Source organism: Cylas formicarius, unplaced genomic scaffold, assembly GCF_029955315.1.
Source record: "Cylas formicarius isolate icCylForm1 unplaced genomic scaffold, icCylForm1.1 PGA_scaffold_12__32_contigs__length_19106922, whole genome shotgun sequence".
In the NCBI taxonomy this organism is placed as follows: Eukaryota; Metazoa; Arthropoda; class Insecta; order Coleoptera; family Brentidae; genus Cylas; species Cylas formicarius.
Genome location: NW_026844225.1, coordinates 9789179 through 9808065, shown reverse-complemented (window position 1 = coordinate 9808065; position 18887 = coordinate 9789179). Strand labels below are relative to the sequence as shown.

The following is an 18887-nucleotide window of genomic DNA, read 5'->3' as shown; positions in this document are numbered from 1 at the left end:
AGCAAACACGGTCAACTGCTACCCAATTCATTTAGGGCGGTGTTTTGCGGACCTAGCGGTTGCGGCAAAACCAACACCATGTTAGCGCTACTCTTTAACCCCAACGGGGCAAGTTTCGAAAATGTTTACGTCTACTCAAAGTCGTTGTATCAACCAAAATATCAACTGTTATCTCGCGTATTGAGCAATGTCAAAGGAGTTGGATATTATCCCTACAGTGAAAGAGACTCGATAATCGACCCCAGCGACGCGAAAGAGAATTCTCTGTTTATTTTCGACGACGTGGCGTGCGACAAGCAAGATAAAATTCGCGAGTATTTTTCGATGTGCCGACACAAGGCCATCGACGCTATTTATCTCTGTCAGACATACTCCAAGGTACCCAAGCAATTGATACGTGACAATTGCAATATTGTCGCGTTGTTTAAACAGGATGACATGAATTTACGTCACGTTTATGATGAACATGTCTCACCCGACGTTTCATACGACACGTTTAAACAAATTTGTTCCGAGTGCTGGAAAGAAAAGTACGGCTGTTTGATAATTGTCAAAGATTTCGACGTAAAAAACGGACGCTACCGCAAGGGTTTCGATAAATATATAAAAGTCGATATTTAATTGTCGATAGAAACAGTCATGAAGGCGACGTCCGCCGACATCGCCGACGCGGCGCTAAAAAAAAAAGTAAACGAGTTGTCTAGATCTATTCGAAAGAAGTATTTAACATTAAAATTGGGTAAGAGCGAAGAGGATGCGTCAATTCGGAAGCTTTTCAAACCCGTCAGCGAGCCGCTAGAACGTATAGCAAAAATAAAGCTATCACCGTCACCGGCAGAAATAAAAACTGAACGTCGAGGTGTCAAGCGGGAACACAAAAAGGAACCGAACGAAGAAACAAAAAATAAGGTTAACGTATCATTTTTGCCTATGGAAGAAATTCAGGAAACGCCGGATCCCAATAAGAGCGTTGAGATGCAAAATATCGATGAGGAGGAAGATGATGTGTTTGACACATCGAGCGTGGCCAACGCATCCCTTCAATCATACCTGGAACAATATCCAGAAATTTCCCATTCATATATTCAAAATTTATGGGTAAAATCGCCCGACACCGATATTGTTTACGGACCCGTTTACGACAAAATATCATCCAAATGGTTTCTCGGCAATAAATCGCTGGATTTTCATCAAGGATCTGGCGATATTATTGTAGACGGCGAGAGATATTCCGGTACCCGCGGCTTGTATAATTTGGTGTTTTTGAAAGATCCCATAGCATACACAAAAGACGATTTGGCACAATATAAAAAAATAATGGAGGCTACCCAGGTGCACAGGGACGCGATCGGACGTCTGAAAGGCGCATCGACTGTACCAAAATATACCAAGGTCATCCGACCCTTAATAAAATCTCAGTCGCGTTCGTACTCGTACAGCGGTCAAGGTTATAATATGCGTTATAATGACGCTCCTACTGAATATGTATACTGGGACGACGTCAATGAACTCGTAGAGCGTCTGAAATTACTAATCGCGTCGAAACACGCAGGCAACACGTCTCATGATAACGAAATAGTTTCAATCGTTGAAGAGCTAAAAGAATCAGGTTTTATACGTTAGTTTAACGATGAGTCTGGACAAGTTTGGACGTTCTAGCGCGCTGCGACGACCCTTCACTAATACTGTGATTAGAAGCGCCCTCGACTATATGCCAGACGGAAACGTCAATATGAACAATTTAAAAATTTGCAATGTCCAAACGCCTAGCGATGACGGTGACGTGGCTAACAAAAAATATGTGGATGAGACAAGTAATTTATTAAAAATTGCATTGAGAAAGATTATTGGACAGAAACTCGAAGCGTACACGAAAAGATTACAAATTGAAGACAAAACTAAATTCTCGCGTCTTGAAGAACAACTGAAAATGAGTAGCACTACACTCGAAAATGAAATTATGCAGTTTCGCGAAGTTTTCCACCAAAAGCTAAGCGAAATGAGCGCAAAGAAAGATTTGGAAAAGCACATGACAAAAGTCGCCGTTTTGTCACAGCAATTTCATGATATTGTAACCAAAATGGAGCGACTTACGAACGAAAATGAGAATATAATGAAGGTATTGAAACAAAGGGTTTTAAATCCTCCATCGCAACCGAACACACATTATGAATAAAGAGAAGGTACAACTGGTTCGAGAACTGCACAAGCCGGCACGCAGAAATTATGCTCGCCGCCGGACTATAATACGAGGGATGGATGACCTGTGGCAAGCGGATCTGGCCCAATTAGATCGCTACAGCAAACAAAACAGAAATTTTAAATTCGTGCTGGTTGTGATAGACTGTTTCTCAAAATATGTATGGTGTCGCCCGTTGAAAACCAAAACCGGGGTCGAAGTCGCCAAGGCGTTTTCCAAAATTCTCAAGGACGGACGGCACCCTCAAAACTTGCAAACGGATCTCGGTAAAGAATTTTACAACGACACGTTTCTGAAACTTGTGGATAAGCATAAAATTAACCACTATAGTACGTATAGCATAAAAAAGGCCTCAATTGTCGAACGGGTGATACGTACCCTCAAAGAGAAATTGTTTCGACATTTTTCTTTACGCGGGACGTACAAATGGATCGATGTGCTCGCCTCTATCGTTGATGAATACAATAACACAAAACATAGAACGACGGGTACGAAACCCATCGATGTGAGTAAGAGCAACGAAAAGAGAATTTTGAAAACCGCGTATAGTAGCATAAAAATATTCGGTCCTCGTAAACTTAAAGTCGGCGACATCGTTAGAATCAGCAAAGTCAAGCACGTTTTCAACAAAGGTTATACACCGAATTGGACCACGGAATTGTTTAAAATTGTTAAAGTACGGGTTACTAACCCCGTAACGTATTTGCTTCAAGATATGCAGGGTAAACCCATAATGGGCGGATTTTATGAAGAAGAATTGCAGAAGACAGTTAACCCGGACTTATATCTCGTCGAAAAGGTGTTGCGCAGACGAGGCAATATGGTTCTCGTGCGCTGGTTGGGATTGGATAAGTCGCACGATTCGTGGGTAGACAACGTAGACGTTTTGAAATAAATTTAGTCTCGATTTAGAAGTTCTGACATAAATACGTGTATATGATGGCTCAAGAGAAAATTGTGACATCCAACGAATTGTATAATTTATTGGAAAATTTCGAGTTGCAATTTCCTTCATCAGAAGTGCTCCCGTCCAGCTTCGTTCCTGTAGAGCAACAAACCAAAAAATCTGCGACCAAACGAAAACAAAGTGCGTCGGTCGTATCCCGCAAGAAGAAGAAGAAAACTACCACAAGTGAAGCGTTTGCAGCTCCAACGTCATCCGCTGATTGGCTCGAAGTGTTCACGGACGGTAGAGAAAAAAGTGTCATTTGTGAGGCATTCAATTTAAAAAGAAACTTGGCGTCTCAGTTGTCGGGATTAGAGTGCAATATCAACGAAATTGAAACACAAATTGCGCTTTTTAATACAGACTTGCAAGTGGCGCGGATGCAAGCTCAAGAGTGCAAAAGAAAACTAGAACAATTTAATAATTTAGCATTTAACGAAATTGTAAAATAGTAATAATGTATATAATAAATAAATTATACAATTACAAACTTCTGTGTAATTATTATGCGGTGTTGTGGTGGTGGTAAAAAAGAAAATAGCGTCTAAATATATACATGTTTATTCTTGTTGCAATACAATGGAATACAATCAATACATAAAAGTCTTATCTACAGTTACATATGTTATAATAAAACCACAGTATTAATAGTTCAATGGACTATCAGAAAAGCGTAACTTTTTTCCATATTTCCTCTCATCGTGAAGCATTAAATTACATTCATCTTCAGTTTCTACAGTGAACAAAACTTCTTCAAAGCAGCTTTGACACCAAAATTGTTTATCGTGATATACATCATTCAAATTATTTATATCCAGCTGTAAATGATAGTGATCCAATAAAAGTCTAAAATTTTTCTTTTTAAATTTTTTAACTACTTGAAATATAAAGTGACAAGATTTACAAACTAAAATTTCCGAATATTTTATCCTGTAATAACTGACCCATAAACAGTAAGCGGATTCTCCGTCAAAATCAATGGTTGGAGTTGCCAAAATGCTATTTCTGTAAGACGATCCAAATCTCTTATTCAACAGAATGAATTCTAAATTTAATAAAGAATTGCCATCAGACTGGAGCGCTAATTGTTTAAGGTACTTCCATCTATATTTCGAATAATATTTAAATATTAGTATCGTTAGTTTCCAAGGCAAAGGTGACTCAAGCAAAAAATCAGCACTACACCTAATATTTTCGCAAATTGTTATAATACAAAGGCTTTCTAATGTAAGTTGTTTGACCATAATCTGTAACAAAAATATATTAAAAAATAATTACGGCACTTTATAATGTCCCCACGGAAGCGTTTCATATGAATTCGGCAAAAGATAACGTTTATCGTCTAAAGGACTCAAGGCAACTTTTGTTTGTTCGATGCTAAATACATTGTGAGTGTATGAACGAATGGTTCGTTGAGTGGCGTACTTTTCCCTAAAATTTGTTAAGCATTCTACGTAGTCATCAAATGAAATTTTATTTTTTACAATATTGTACTGAATACCCTTTGACTTTTTAACTACCGAACCCGTTAAAATTTTGAAAGTATACATTTTCGACCTTAACCCCGCATAATGACTAATGATGGTGCCATTAGTCTCATCCTTCATCAACCCCAAAACCTTTTTGTTGATTTGCGGTATATTATAGGGATTGTCATTAGGATAATCAGACGTGTCAAATTTTGTTAAATCGGCCTTAATAACGCTTTCATATGCGTCATAACATTTGATATTATAAATGAAACTGTCCGTATCCATGTATTGAATTTTACATTTTTCGGGACCCAAATTTGGAAGCATGTAATTATAATGAAACTCGTACATGGTCGTTTTCGACAAATCCAATATGGACATTCCAATATAAAGTGGCTTATTAAAGCAAAGTTCCGATTTTTTTAATTCTATAAGCAACAAATTGTTATCAAGTATGGTTCTACTGTGAAATCTAGGACTAGAAATTAAATTTTTCGCACCGTAGCGACCATCCCACGCTTTAACAAATTTAACAATACGATGCTTGCGAATGTTTTCCATTGTTTTACCGTAAGCGGCATTATTAAACAATTTGTATAAATTTATACCAAATTTTGTCTTTGCTTGGGTTCTTAATTTATTATTATGATCGATATAACATTTCAACCAACGAGATTGGTTAAATTTTAATATTTTGTGAATTTTCTTTAGTACGAGACCGTTTTTGAGAGCCTGTTTTAAATTGCGATAGTGTATGACGTATTTTTCTTTATTATACAAAGTAGTCATTAGTTTTGGTAACTTTGAATTGGGGGGCACTCGATGTTCGGCACAAAATGGAAAATCTCTATGTGTGTCATGTAATTTCTGCGGGTATTCCAGGTCTACCTCTAGGATATATCCTTGGGAAGATTCATCTGGAATGTTCATGACATTAAATGAATCAATCTCTTGATGAGACATCCAGTCGAATCCTCCGTAAGGAAGAGGCTCGCACATGGCCTTGCCATAGAGGTTATTGACGTCAAAGTACATGATATAGGAATCATCCCTGGATGAATCGTAGTTGGGCATATATTTATTGTTGGCCTCCGCATATCTACCAACACACACCGAAATTCCACCTCGTATAGCCCGCTCGATAAACATAATTTGGTCAATGTCGCGCAAAAGTTCTAAACGACATTTTGTGAATCTAAGCATGCAATCCCATGTATACCCGGGCATACTGAAATACCACGCCGGATCCAAAACGTGTGTTGCCATACAAGTTTTTCGAAAATTTTCGAATATATCTGCCAGAAGAATAACGTCGGTTTTTAAATACAAATCTGAATACTCGCCTAAATTTTTTATTTCAAACGACTGCCAAACACTTTGTGCGTGGGAATATTTTTCTTCACTAATATTGCTTTCACTTAATTTATTATAGAATTCTTCAATCGGGGGTAAAGTTGTTTCATTTAATTTGTCTATATGGTCGATGTAATCGTAACAAAAAATACCTTTTTGCGACAGTAAATTTAATTTTGATTCGTCGAGATCGGAAAATTCTTTTCTTAAAATATATAGTTCATTTTTATCCATACTGGAAACTAAATTATCCAGAGATGCTCCCAAAAATCTAAACGAATCTATAAATCTAAATTTTATGTTATAATCAGGTTCGAAATATGTAAAAGAGATGTATTTTTCCTTATTAACCGGAACTATGGATACATAGCTTTTTTTTGCTAAAACCGGAAGCAGGAAGTGGCTATCGTATCCAGAAAGGTTCTGGAATACTACGGGCACTACAAATATTTTTTTAAAATTTAAATTACAAGCCTGATGGGCAAAACCTCTAAATTTACCAGTAAAATGATCATGGTCACGAACAATAACATCTTCTTTTAAAAAAGGTTTTTCACAAATATGACAATGACTCGACCTTTGATCTAGACTAATTTCACTATCCATTGGTATAATATCCTTAAATTTTGAACGAACAAATTTTGATAAATTAGATATTTCCTCCACGAACCAATCAATACAATCTAGACCACGATAACTTTTGAAAAATGATATTGAATCATCATAAGAACATTTAAAGTAATATGCAGCACTGTAAGCTTCGTGCTTTTGGTATTTCGAGGTTTTATCTGAAATTTTCAAATTTACTTTTCTCAATTGACTCTCAAAATCGGCGTAAATTACAAACGGAGTCCTTTGTTTATATATATGGTTTCGAAATTCAACGTAATCATATTTGGGAAAAGACACTTTATACTCATTGAAACTGGAACATATTGTTTCGTGGTCATGTAGACGAGTTTCGTTATTGAAATAATTCAAACACCTATCGCAAATGTATTTCTTGTGATTATATTTACTGAGCTGTGAGGAAACTAATCGAGACAAATTTTTAATGTAACAATAGTGATATTTTATTTCTTCATAATCATTATCTTGCGGATCAGGATCAAAATCATTAACTTTTGGATAATATTTATTTTGTATTAACAACAAATTTGAATGTTTTTCGCGTTTTTCTTTTGTTAATCGTGCAGGTAACACGGAATAAAAACTAGTTTTTTCATTTTTATTAAGCTCTAAGATATAAACATTGATGGAAATATCATTGTCTTTTTCAAATTTGCTTATTTTATTCATTTCCATAGGTGTTTGTAAATTTTCAGTTTTCAAAACACTTTTGTAGTATGGATATGAAGAGGGTAAATACTGACGAAAACGTGCTGGAAAGAGTCCGCATACAACTGACCAATAAAAACACGCTTGATCGTCATTTCTAATGTTAATACAAGCCCTTTTATTCGCAATTTCTTTAGGCAACTCAACGAAGGATGACCCGTTACCCATTTCAAATTTATTAATGTTAATCTCTAAATAAATAATATTATTTAAAGCCCACCCGGAATCACGTTCCTGAAACTCTGACATTTGATTTAAAATTTTATCTTGCACATTTTCAACAAACCAATCATTCAATTCTGTTCCTAAATCAACTACAGCATTTCCGGTACTCAGATATTTAACATCAACTTCGCCTTGGACATCATTTTTTGCCTTAATAAATTCACCGCAAAATGTGGTATTTACTTTCAGCAATAAAAATTTCTTTAAAATTTGACTAATTTTTTGTTGAAATATTGGACGAGAATCGTTTAAAAATTGAATTAAATCTTTATGAAGTAAATTAATTATGACACCAGTCTGAACTCTTCCCTGGAAACACGACGCTACCGATTCCCATACAACCATTTCATTTGTGTTTGTCTCGCGGCTACTACTTTGTAATCCCAATCCAAAATGCTTATGTTGATAATTAAGAATAATTTTTCTAATAGCTTTCAGATGTTGAATTGTAGTTTGTAATTTTCTTTTTAACCCAATAGATAAATCCTTTTCGTTAGAAACGATTTGGTTGCAAGATTCAATATTTTTATTTAGTCTCCTAAGCCACACATCACTATCTCTAAGAGTGAACTTGTCGGAAATATGCTTTTTTAATTTTTGTAAGGTTAAAATTAAGATTTGCGCTCTATGAATGATCTGCTTTACGCGCATCGTGGTTTATTAAATATATAACAGTAAATAAGACTTACCCTGTATAATATGTTGATTAATTTTGAATTATTTTGAATTTCTTTAAAGAGTTGGGCTTTCCAATATCTTTGGATCCCTCGTAGACCAGTTTGTACTGCCCCGACGCAAAGTGTTCTAGTCTCGGACGGAAAGCTTCTGTCACGCGAGTAGGAAGAAATACTACGGAATTTTCTAATTGCAGCAACACGGAATTGCCAAATTTTGTATTAACAATTTTGGCTCTAGTAATTTTAAACGGAACGCCTATCGGCAATTCATGCAGTTTGACAATCGGCTGCTCAAAATCACCTTCTGCAAGACAGGTTTGATTCAGTTGACTTAAGTCCATCTATAAATTATTATTAATTATTTTATCTCAAAATTAAAAAAATAAAAAAAACTTACGCTTAAGATTGCTGCTATTCTATTTGCGGTTACGGGTTGAGAGTACTAAGATGATCTTTAGGACCTTTATAAAATAATAACAAATGTTAAAGAATTAAAATAAGACAATAAAAAAGGTACTTACTGCTTTTTTGTACGAACACCAAACTACTAAGTTAGCTTCCACGTTGCACGAATAATACCAAAAACAACTACTGACAAAACAGAGAAAAATGAGATGTATTTATACGGTGCGAGAATACTTTCTAAAAGTTAACAAACGAAGACACCTCCACATGCGTTGCAACAAATTTTTCCCATTACGTTAATCCCACGGAGCAAATATAAAGGGGGCAATTAATTATTATTCTCAACAAGCAAAACAACTCGACATTTAGACTCGGCGCGTTATGAAATTCCACATCCCATACGGAGATTGTAAAAAATGAAAGCAAGTTGGCCTTGATCTTTTGCGGCAACATACGTTCGTCCAACGTCCGAAGCGGTTGCGTTCCCGTGTGAAAGCGTGTTGACCTTGAGACTCCTACCTGCACGGTTGTCTGGCGACAACATCGCGTCTATTCAAATCGGCGTTGGTGCTTGTGGGTAGAAGACCTTTCGACTTTTAATTCAACCATGGAAGGGAGTGCATGTGTATAAATACGTTGCATGTGTATTATAGACTATATTCAGTGCAATGAATACAGAAGTGCGATGTCCATTTCCCTACGACCCTACAACTGGTAAGTTTTATATTTTAATTACCTTTATACAGTGCGCGTCTTTTCTTGTGGGTTTCAGTTTGGGTTATCACTTTTTTGGTTAGTTTCTACCTGTTTTTAAAATATGATACTCATCTTTTTTACGTTGCATAATAACCGATTTAAATTGAGTGTTTTTAATAGCTTTTAAATGACAGTGAATGGAAAAGGGAATTTTGGCTTTTAAAAAATAAACAATTTTTAAATTTGTTTCAAAAATGTTTTATTTTTTGTACTAAAAAATTGCAGTTTGCCTTTTTGACAATAATAATCGAATTAAATTGAGCGTTTTTAATATCTTTTAAATGACAGTGAATAGGGAATTTTGGCTTTTAAAAAATAAACAATTTTTAAAATTACTGAAAGTTTTGTTTCAAAAATGTGCGTTTTATGGGGAAAACGCGAAATATATACATATTTTTGTTTATTTTTTGTACTAAAAAATTGCAGTTTGCCCTTTTGACAATAATACACTTACATTTAAATGACAGTGAATTGAAACGTGAATTTTGGTATGCGCGTATAACTTAAAAAACAATTTTTAAAATTATTTGATAACCCCCCTTTTTGGAAGTTTTGTTTAAAAAAAAAAATGTGTGTTTTATAGGAAACGCTACATATCATACTTTGTTTTGTTCTAGAAAAAATCGCGGTTTGTCCGTATGACAAGTCGCATATTATGTTGGCGCATCGCTTAGGGCGTCACATATTCAAATCACACAAAGAGTACCGGGGGTTAGAATTCCCGGTACGACATGAAACGACAAGGGAACATCACCAGCAGCAGGAGCAACCCGGTGGATCAAAAGAAACAAAGGAGCAGCAGGAGTACCCGGGTGGGTGGTCGACGGAGTGGGACGGCGAGGAGTGCACTTCGTATTTAGATTTCCTCCGGGAACGGGAAGAAGAACAACGCAAGGAACAGGAACAATGGGATGGTCGACTGAATCGACATAAAAAGAAGAAGAAACTCCTCGCCAGACCAATTTTATAAATAAAATAAAATAAAATGTATTAAAATTCAAGTTTATTTAATTATCCTCCCGATCCACCGCGTCACCGCGCCGCACCGTCACCGCCCTCTACCGGGGGGGCCTACGACGGTCGGAGCGCGCGACATCTAGCAGCGACGGGCGGAACCGGGGCAAAACAGGACGCTACACAAGCGCGCGACATCTAGCAGCGACGGGCGGAACCGGGGCAAAACAGGACGCTACACAAGCTGGGTGGGGGGCGGAGCGCACTCTGGTAGACAGGGGGGACACTAGGACGCCACGCGCGGGGGGCCCCCGCTGCGGGGGGGTTAGGAAATTGAGGTTATGTACGGTTTCTGTTGCTTATATCGGCACTATACATCTACTGGCCGTATACACCATCCAGCATTTTTTTAATAATTTTAGGTGCTAACCCTTCTTTTGTCAAAAACTTTATGACTGCTCTATACTCAATTGGCTTTATCTGCGACATTTTTTCCGACTCGTCTTGTTTAAAATGCTATCAAGAAAAAACTATTTGACGCAAGACTTCAATTTCTTTTCGCAGCCTAAGATATATATTTAAAAGAAGACAAAGTTTTATCGTGATACTGGCATACATACTTGCTGCATCTATGTCAGGCCGGGAAAATTTGGCGCTAACCTCGTAAACGACTCTGCTTCGATGATAGCAAGGGATTTTTGAGAAAATTTTAATCAATGCCGTCTTTCCCTTGCGCGAAGCGTATAAAAAAAACTCTAGCAGACGGCGGCATGCCGCTAAACCGAAAATTAACGATGTTATTTTTAATTAATTCGGCAATTACGTTGGTCGTCGACAATAATACCAATCGCGTAAACAAAAGCAATGAAATTTATTTCACAATTTGATCCCGCCAATTTATATGCTTCCCGCCCTTAAAAAAATGAAAAATTAAAAGGTGGCCCATTTGAATAGGAAAACAATCCAACTAGAATAGTTTTGTGATGTTAAACAATAGAAACCCATATTATGAAAATCTAATTTTCATTTTCAAAAGAGAGAGCTATTCATTAGAATGGTGTTATGGACACTAGAATAAATGTAACGGATAATGCATGAATATTATTAACACCAGAAATTAGACACTAATATATTAAAGGAACAACATAGATACTATGTTGAATGTTGATACTAGAGAGCAAATAAATACGTCAATGAACTAAATATTTAAATCAATAAAATTTAAGCAGAGTGAACATATAAAAAAAATCATGATCGTGTGTAGAAGTTATCCAACAAATAAAACAAATGAATGGTGCGTCTCATTTTGTATATTTGATGTTAACATTATAGAACAAACTACTATAAAACTATAACAGTTAGTGAAAATTATACCGTCAATTACAATTGCATAAACTCAACAAATTATAAATTAGACAGTGCAAATTGACCTTGAAAGTCATGAAGAATCACAATAAAATTAAATCACGTAAGAACAATACATATTATATTGTTCATTTTAACATCTTTAAGTCTAAATAATATTGAGCGATATCCCCTTTAAAGTAAATAAACGATTTAATGATGATATTAACTCAAGCTATAGCAATTCAATTTATTTAACTGTTCATTAATAGAAATTTTATACTCACTCAAGAAACTTCCACAGGCTACTGTGATACTTTTTATAAAATTTCTGGATTCCTCCTCCTCCTGAGGGGCATAAACACCGTCCCGGATGACTGATTCCCATATTGGTGACAGGTAGGGACCTGAGTCACCTAACAATCTTAACCCCGACTCTAACTGTCACCAATATGGGAATCAGTCATCCGAGACGGTGTTTGTACTCCTCAAACAATATATAAATAGGTACTGAGTAAAATGCGAGCCAGTTTCAGTCAAGCTCTGAAGAAGCCAATAGGATAATTGGCGAAACGTTAGCTAGTTCGACTCAACAAAAACCGACGCAGGAGGAATCCAGAAGTTTTATAAAGGAAATTTTTTTTCCAGTCCAACAACGTAGGTCGATAATAAATCCAAAATGAAAGCCAGTTTAACAGTCGATTATTAATATATCACAGCACGCCTGTGGTTCATAGTTTCGACCGAATCCGTGTATCGTCTTATTACTCTCTCTTCCTAAGGAATATACTGTATCAACATTCAAACTCCTTGCAAGCACCTTAATACTTCATAAATAACAACTTTCAAGTTGACTAACGATTTAGTTAAGTATTTACTAAACGGGATATCAAAACCGATCGGATATGATGTACTTAAATCGATTTACTGGACGTGGACATAGCAAAGACGGTCAAAGGTCTGGCATATTCTAATTTACCTTAGAATATCTTTAGTTATTGCCGCATACCTCCTTTGTGGAGGTTAACGTTCAACTATGCAAATTTGAAATAGATCCGCCAGTGGACAATCGTTATTGAACTAGTAGAGAAATTCTTCGGCATATTGACTTAGTTCCGATTAAACATCATCCAATAAAACGGTATTTACAACGTTCCTGAACTTGAAAAGCGAAAACTGGAAGATAAACAGTGTTCAACTCGAATGTGTATGTGGTACGCCATATTTCTTAATTAGTAAAATTGCACAGGGCATAGAAAAATGTATCCCAATCCAATAACAACTTGAATAATTTAAATAGAGCACAATATTTCTTAACTTACCAGGTTTCTGGCACCATTTATCGTTTCCTATATAAAAGGTTTATATATAGAATTAGAAAAACGATGTGGCTTCAGCTGGATGGAACTCCGCCTCATTATTATCACGAAGTTAGGCAATGTTTGTAAAAATTTTGAAAAAAGGTGGATTGGGTTTAAAAATTCAACCCCAGATCCCCAGACTCAATCTCACTAAACTTATTATTTTTATAGGGATTCATGAAAGGAATTGTTTACCACACGCTTGCAACCACAATAGACAATGTTAAAATACATATTAGAGACGTTTTTGACACTGTAACACTAAAAAGTGAGGTGGACAATTCAAAAATTTGTTGCATATATATGTTTATCTTCAAATTTATTTCACCTTTAGTTAATTTTCATTAACTGGTTGACGTTATCTAATAATAATAATAATAAATATATAATATAAAATAATAACAAATAATACCAATGACAAATGCTTATTTAGTAGAAAACGATAATTTTAAATTAAAAATAATAATACAAACTAATTTATATGAAATATAACCTAGGTAATACAAAGAAGTTAAATCAAATAAATCTTATATGCAAATCTTAGACTTATTATTTTCCACATTCTCTACCTTTTTTTGTTATTTACTCTTATAATTGTTTTTCTAATATTGCGTTTAGTTTTTGAATAGAAGAGGACAGAATAAATTTTTGAGATATTTTTAGGAGCAATTAATGATGTTTGCCGTAAACACTCATCTAGGTAATTATAAAAATAGGCCTTCATGGGCCTATTTGTTTTTTGCACTTAATTGTTATCACATTTCCCTTATCTCTAGTTCTTGTATTACAAGAATGATTTATACTTTGTAGTTGTATATTTAAAAATAATTGCTTGATCGCATATTTTTTTAAATGTTATATATTATAATTGTTAATGATTAAATTTGCTACCTGGCAACTAGAAGCAATAATTATTTGGATTACACCAAAACTATAATTGGGTGTATTCTGGGAGAGCGTCAGGAATTAGCTATAGGACGCGTTAAACCATTCATTCTATAGATAATTAAAAAGTAGATTCCCTGGAAAGTTATTATTAGATTAGAGTACATTTTGGTTACATGGGGTTACACTTTACTGTAGTTGAAATACTTCGTAGATAGTGGGTTAATTGCAAGTACAAGATTCAAATTATTTAAAAACCTTGAGGTTAAACGTGACAGCTATTTTGATTGCATAATGCAAAAATGTTATAAAATACAGGGGGTTCGATTTAGAAAATACAACTTTTAACTTTTTGGGGCAACCCTTATAGCATGAAAGTAATTTTGAAAATTTAGCGTAATAGGATATTTTCTACACCCTTCTGTAAAATACCTAATTATACACCGATCTAGCTTGCGTTTGTTATGTTTACCACGGATCTGAGCCATTTCGGACATTTCCGGGAAATTACCGCGAGGGTTCGGGGGCGATCGGATGTTTTCGGAGATTTTACGGCACAGTTTGAATTTTGACGTTTGTCTGTTTGTATTCGTGTCGTTTTGCAAAAATATACCCAAAATTAACGATGAAATGAAAAAGTATAGTATGCAACACGTTTGGTAAACTCTTTATCTGCCGTTTACCGCACTTGTTGCATAATATACTATTACAGATCTTTAAAGTAAACTTTTTCCATCGTAAATAGCGTAAATAAATAAAAATAAAAAAACAATGGTTATAATTCTATGCAAATGTAATTCGGTACTTTAGAAATGAGTATAATTATATAGTTTTCTGTGACAGCAACACAGCAGTAAAGGTTAAAATGATCATACAATTTACCCCCTAACAGGAAAACAAGTCTTGTTTAGACGCGCGTAGCGCAAAGGTGATTATAAATTTTTAACTGCGTCGAAGTTTCTATTCTAATAAAAACGGGTCTCATATCGACACCACAAAACAACGTTACCGCTCTAATGTCAAAAGTTTTAATTAATGTTCCCGTATATTCAGAAATAGAGAATATCGAAATTTTCAAATGCCATTATAACGACGCCATAACTGTTCCAGGTGTCATGGATTCGCCACAGAGACATCCACATCCTGACCGTCGGCAGTTACACCTATACGAGTGATCAAAGATTCCAGGCCAAAAACCATAAGGAAACCGACGAATGGACTTTACAGATAAAATGGGCTCAAAAGAGAGACGCCGGAATCTACGAATGTCAAATTAGCACCCAACCAGTGAGGAGTTATTTCGTCAATTTGAATGTTGTAGGTAAGTTGAGGATACAGCTATACAGCATCAAATCGTAGAAACAGAAGCGGGTGGAAGAATATGCGAAGGAGTTTTTAATAACGCCGAGGCGATAAGGTAACAGATCTATTGTAGCTACGTGCGGAGCTGTCTCGAGAATTTCTACTAAATTATTATTTTATAATCCCCGACGGTTAGACTACCCGAAATTTATTTATGTATGAGAACGAGCATTAGAATGAAAACGTTCACTGGCAATCCCTCGTATTGTGTTGGCTTGGATGCTGTCTTAATTTTAAACAATGACTACCTTTCTTCGGGATGGTTTTAAACAGAAAACACAAATGCAAATGTGTCTCAAGTCAAGCTATTACGATAGCTTTAATAGATGAAAAGTACCATATTATTTGAAATTTAGTGACCACTGCGCAATACGTGAATCTTTAATATCATTCATTTTCTTTTTCAATTCATTTCAAAGGATTTCTTGGTTCACTTGCCACCAACAGTGCAATATTTTTTTTACTGTTTTTCATTTTTTGTTCCTTCTTGGTGTTAATTGGTTTTGAGCGACCTCAATAGCTTACTTAATTATTTTCCTCTTAAGGTACGTTATCAAAAACGCGCCAAAACTGAATTCCTTCAAATCCAAATTACAGATATTTGGCAAGAATACAAATAGAGATTTCTTATTGTCAGTCTTGAGTATACGGCACACAACCTTGGGGTCCTGCTTGATTCCAATTTACTCTTTACTACCGAACATATACAAATTCTTACCCAGAGGGCAGATATCTCACTTAAGCAACCTTACTCCGGTCGTCATCAGAACCCAAATGGAAGTTAGTGCAGAATAGTTGCTCTCCTTTGATATTTAACCTAAAAAAATCGGATCATATAACACAATTTGGGTTGTTTTTTACATGGTTTAAGCGTTTTAAAAATTCAAACGAATGGAAACTGTTATTTTTTTCTTTCTATATATCGCGAATCTCGTGCGAATTAAAAAGATGAAAACTACAATAAGAAAACTGCAAGAAATCGATCCTATTCGGGCAAATTTCTGGTCTACTGCATTCTCCAAACGTATCTTTCGGATAAAATGTACGGAATATTTCTAAAATGGTACGCGAAATAACTTCACATCGGGAATAATCAAATACTTTTATTTTCAAAGGAACGAACAATCTAAAGAAATTGGCTTATTTCGCCTATCAAAAGTCATTGTTATACGTTCCTGCGTTTTCTGTTTTACTTCTTGAATTTCTAATTTAAAAATGAAACGAGACACCGCAATATATTGAATATTCGAATAGTGTAAATAAATAATAAAAATAATAAATCCTTGCAGAAAACGAATGGGGGGACGAACAGCCCCAAGATGAAAGCTACAAATGCGCTGACAACTGTAAAACGACAACTAAAAATATAACGCACGGAGAGCAGACAGGTTAATTTAGTATTTAAAAAAATTACGAACTAACGGTTTTTCCGAATGAAATATACTAACCCTTAACGGCATGGTTTTGTGAACCCAAACACAAATTCCCCCGCTATTACCCATTGATAATTTAGTTAAAGTGTGCATCGAAGTCGTAACGAATGTTTCGTTCAATTAGTATGACTAAAAATCCACTTCCCAAAGCCTCTTAATTTCAACTGTGGCAGCTTTGAAGCTTTGGAATTAGACTTGAAATTTTGGAGCTTAAACCAACTGAATTTAATTTTCATTTCAGTTCCGACTGCCCAGATACTTGGAGGTCCGGATCTCCACGTCGACAAAGGAAGCACGATAAACTTGACATGTTCTATAAGATTTAGTCCGGAGCCTCCGGCCTACATATTTTGGTATCATCATGACGAGGTAAGGAACCCGAAAAGGTTTTTTATTTTTAATTACGTTCTAATCCTGCACACAATTTCATAAAAGAAACGAAACAACAAAGTATTGTTTATACAGGCTGTTAATTATGTACAAAGAGTTAGGGGTGTAAATCTCACAAATTTCGAGTCGTTGTTTTACAGAAAAATAGCTTTTTTCTACTACCGATGCAACTTATCACTAGGCAGTCTTATAAAATTTTATACACCCGTTTTTGACGTAAAAGATTTGGGCTTTGAACTGAACATTTTTAATAAAAAAAAAAAGGTACGCTTCTAATTTTTGGACCAAATTTGGTCAAATCACTCAATAAACATCCTGTTCAAGATTCATCAGAATCAAAGTAATATTAATAATGATACATAAGTTGTTGAAAGTGTCAACTCTTAAGTTATTGAGTGACTAATCCAATAATAAAAATATTTTTAGCGTCCTTATTATTATTATTATTTTATAGGCATTTACGTTATATTCTCTTTTTCACAGTATTATTTTCTTAATTTTCTGTATTTGTTATACAACTGACCCAATTTTCTTTGGTTACTATCTGGAGTGCTGAATTTCAAACAGATGCAGTATCATTGTGCTTTGCCTCACTTACAATATTTTTATTAAAAAATATTTTGCACTGAATCCACACCAATTCTATGGCATTAAATATACAATGGTAAGGACGCAATCTTAAACCTTAATGACCCATTTCAGCAATTTTTTCGGCAAATTTGTTGTGGGTAATTAATCCGCTTACTGCGCAGCCAATTGATAATTTCTTCTTTTCTTATCGTTGCACTTGGAGCACTTTCACCATAATCCATAATAATTAAAGAGGGCCTTTCAAGTTTTGGCAGCAGTTTTTGTACTGGAAACTACCGTAATTATTAATAGGTAACTTTTGCCAATCTTTTACGGGTGGAATCAGGTAAAATACTGAATCATCTTCTGTCTTGGTTTTATGACTCACTATGCCATCATAAATTGTATCGACTATATTAGCTAATCTACTGGGACAAACTATACCAAATTCTAGCATTGAAGATTTTTTTTAAATTTTAGTAGATCCAAAGCAAAGAAGAAAAAAACTGGAAAAAGGAAAGAGAAAACATTAATAATTATAAATTTTGTCTCTCATAAATAAATAATAAACCTTAAATTAGATTACTAATTCCAACCTGCAGAGTAAATATAGATACAAAACTAGAAAAGAATCATAAGCAAATAATGGATAAATCGTTTATAATTAATTAAGTTGAAATTATTAGGTCTTCTTCAAATCCATTATATTATGGATTTTATCTCTAGTTATTTCAGTTTTAATAAATGTTTTTAATCTGATTTTGCCTAATGAAAGTGTTCTTCTATTAAGCAACCCTACTATTTTTTGGGAAACTGCTGCGGAGAGATAAAGAAAACAACTCTGTCCTATCGTTCCAGATACCTCAGGTTTGACAGTGGCTTGCTTTATTCTTTGTCTGTTTAGTCCCGATTGAGTAAGAACGTTCATAATTTCATGATTCATTAAAACATTGTGTTGTTGGATAACACCCTTTCATAAATAATTTTGAAGGTCCATTTATGTGAAATGTTAATTCCCTCTAAATATTCGTATGTCAACCAACGCTATGCTAAAATTTCGTAATTTTAATGCCATTTGGCGAGAGCATGGAAGAAGGTTTTAAGTTTGCCTACCTCTAAAATTTTTGTAATTGGCGTAAGTGCAAGTAAGGATATATTCGGACTGGTGGTCACATCTCAAATGACAATCAACAAATACTCCAAGATATTACAAGAT

At 35.0% G+C, this 18887-nt stretch overlaps 3 protein-coding genes across 4 annotated transcripts in view; 2 read left to right on the top strand and 1 right to left on the bottom strand.

Moving 5' to 3' along the window:
- Positions 1 to 18887, top strand: part of LOC132708616 (protein sidekick-like) — a 505836-nt gene that overhangs the window by 444597 nt on the left and 42352 nt on the right. The window contains exons 3-5 of one of the 2 annotated variants that reach the window (XM_060681052.1): positions 15027 to 15237; positions 16568 to 16666; positions 16953 to 17080. In XM_060681052.1, the coding sequence (XP_060537035.1) occupies positions 15027 to 15237; positions 16568 to 16666; positions 16953 to 17080 (438 nt within the window). The remainder of the gene's footprint in view (positions 1 to 15026; positions 15238 to 16567; positions 16667 to 16952; positions 17081 to 18887) is intronic. The other variant, XM_060681053.1, reaches the window with a different exon arrangement.
- LOC132708615 (uncharacterized) lies at positions 3982 to 6456 on the bottom strand. Its single transcript, XM_060681051.1, has 2 exons — positions 4051 to 6456; positions 3982 to 3992 (listed from the first exon to the last, which is right to left on the bottom strand). Exon 1 carries the CDS (start codon positions 6203 to 6205, stop codon positions 4421 to 4423), a length of 1785 nt encoding a protein of 594 aa, XP_060537034.1. The 5' UTR covers positions 6206 to 6456; the 3' UTR covers positions 3982 to 3992; positions 4051 to 4420.
- LOC132708617 (uncharacterized) lies at positions 7201 to 10569 on the top strand. Its single transcript, XM_060681054.1, has 2 exons — positions 7201 to 9330; positions 9990 to 10569. Exons 1-2 carry the CDS (start codon positions 9285 to 9287, stop codon positions 10340 to 10342), a joined length of 399 nt encoding a protein of 132 aa, XP_060537037.1. The 5' UTR covers positions 7201 to 9284; the 3' UTR covers positions 10343 to 10569.

Excerpts from the sequence above, each read along its gene's own strand:
- LOC132708615 (XM_060681051.1), bottom strand. The coding sequence starts at position 6,205 with ATGGATAAAAATGAACTATATATTTTAAGAAAAGAATTTTCCGATCTC.
- LOC132708617 (XM_060681054.1), top strand. The coding sequence starts at position 9,285 with ATGAATACAGAAGTGCGATGTCCATTTCCCTACGACCCTACAACTG. Across the intron at positions 9,331-9,989 it reads TCCCTACGACCCTACAACTG|AAAAAATCGCGGTTTGTCCG; the intron begins GTAAGTTTTATA and ends GTTTTGTTCTAG.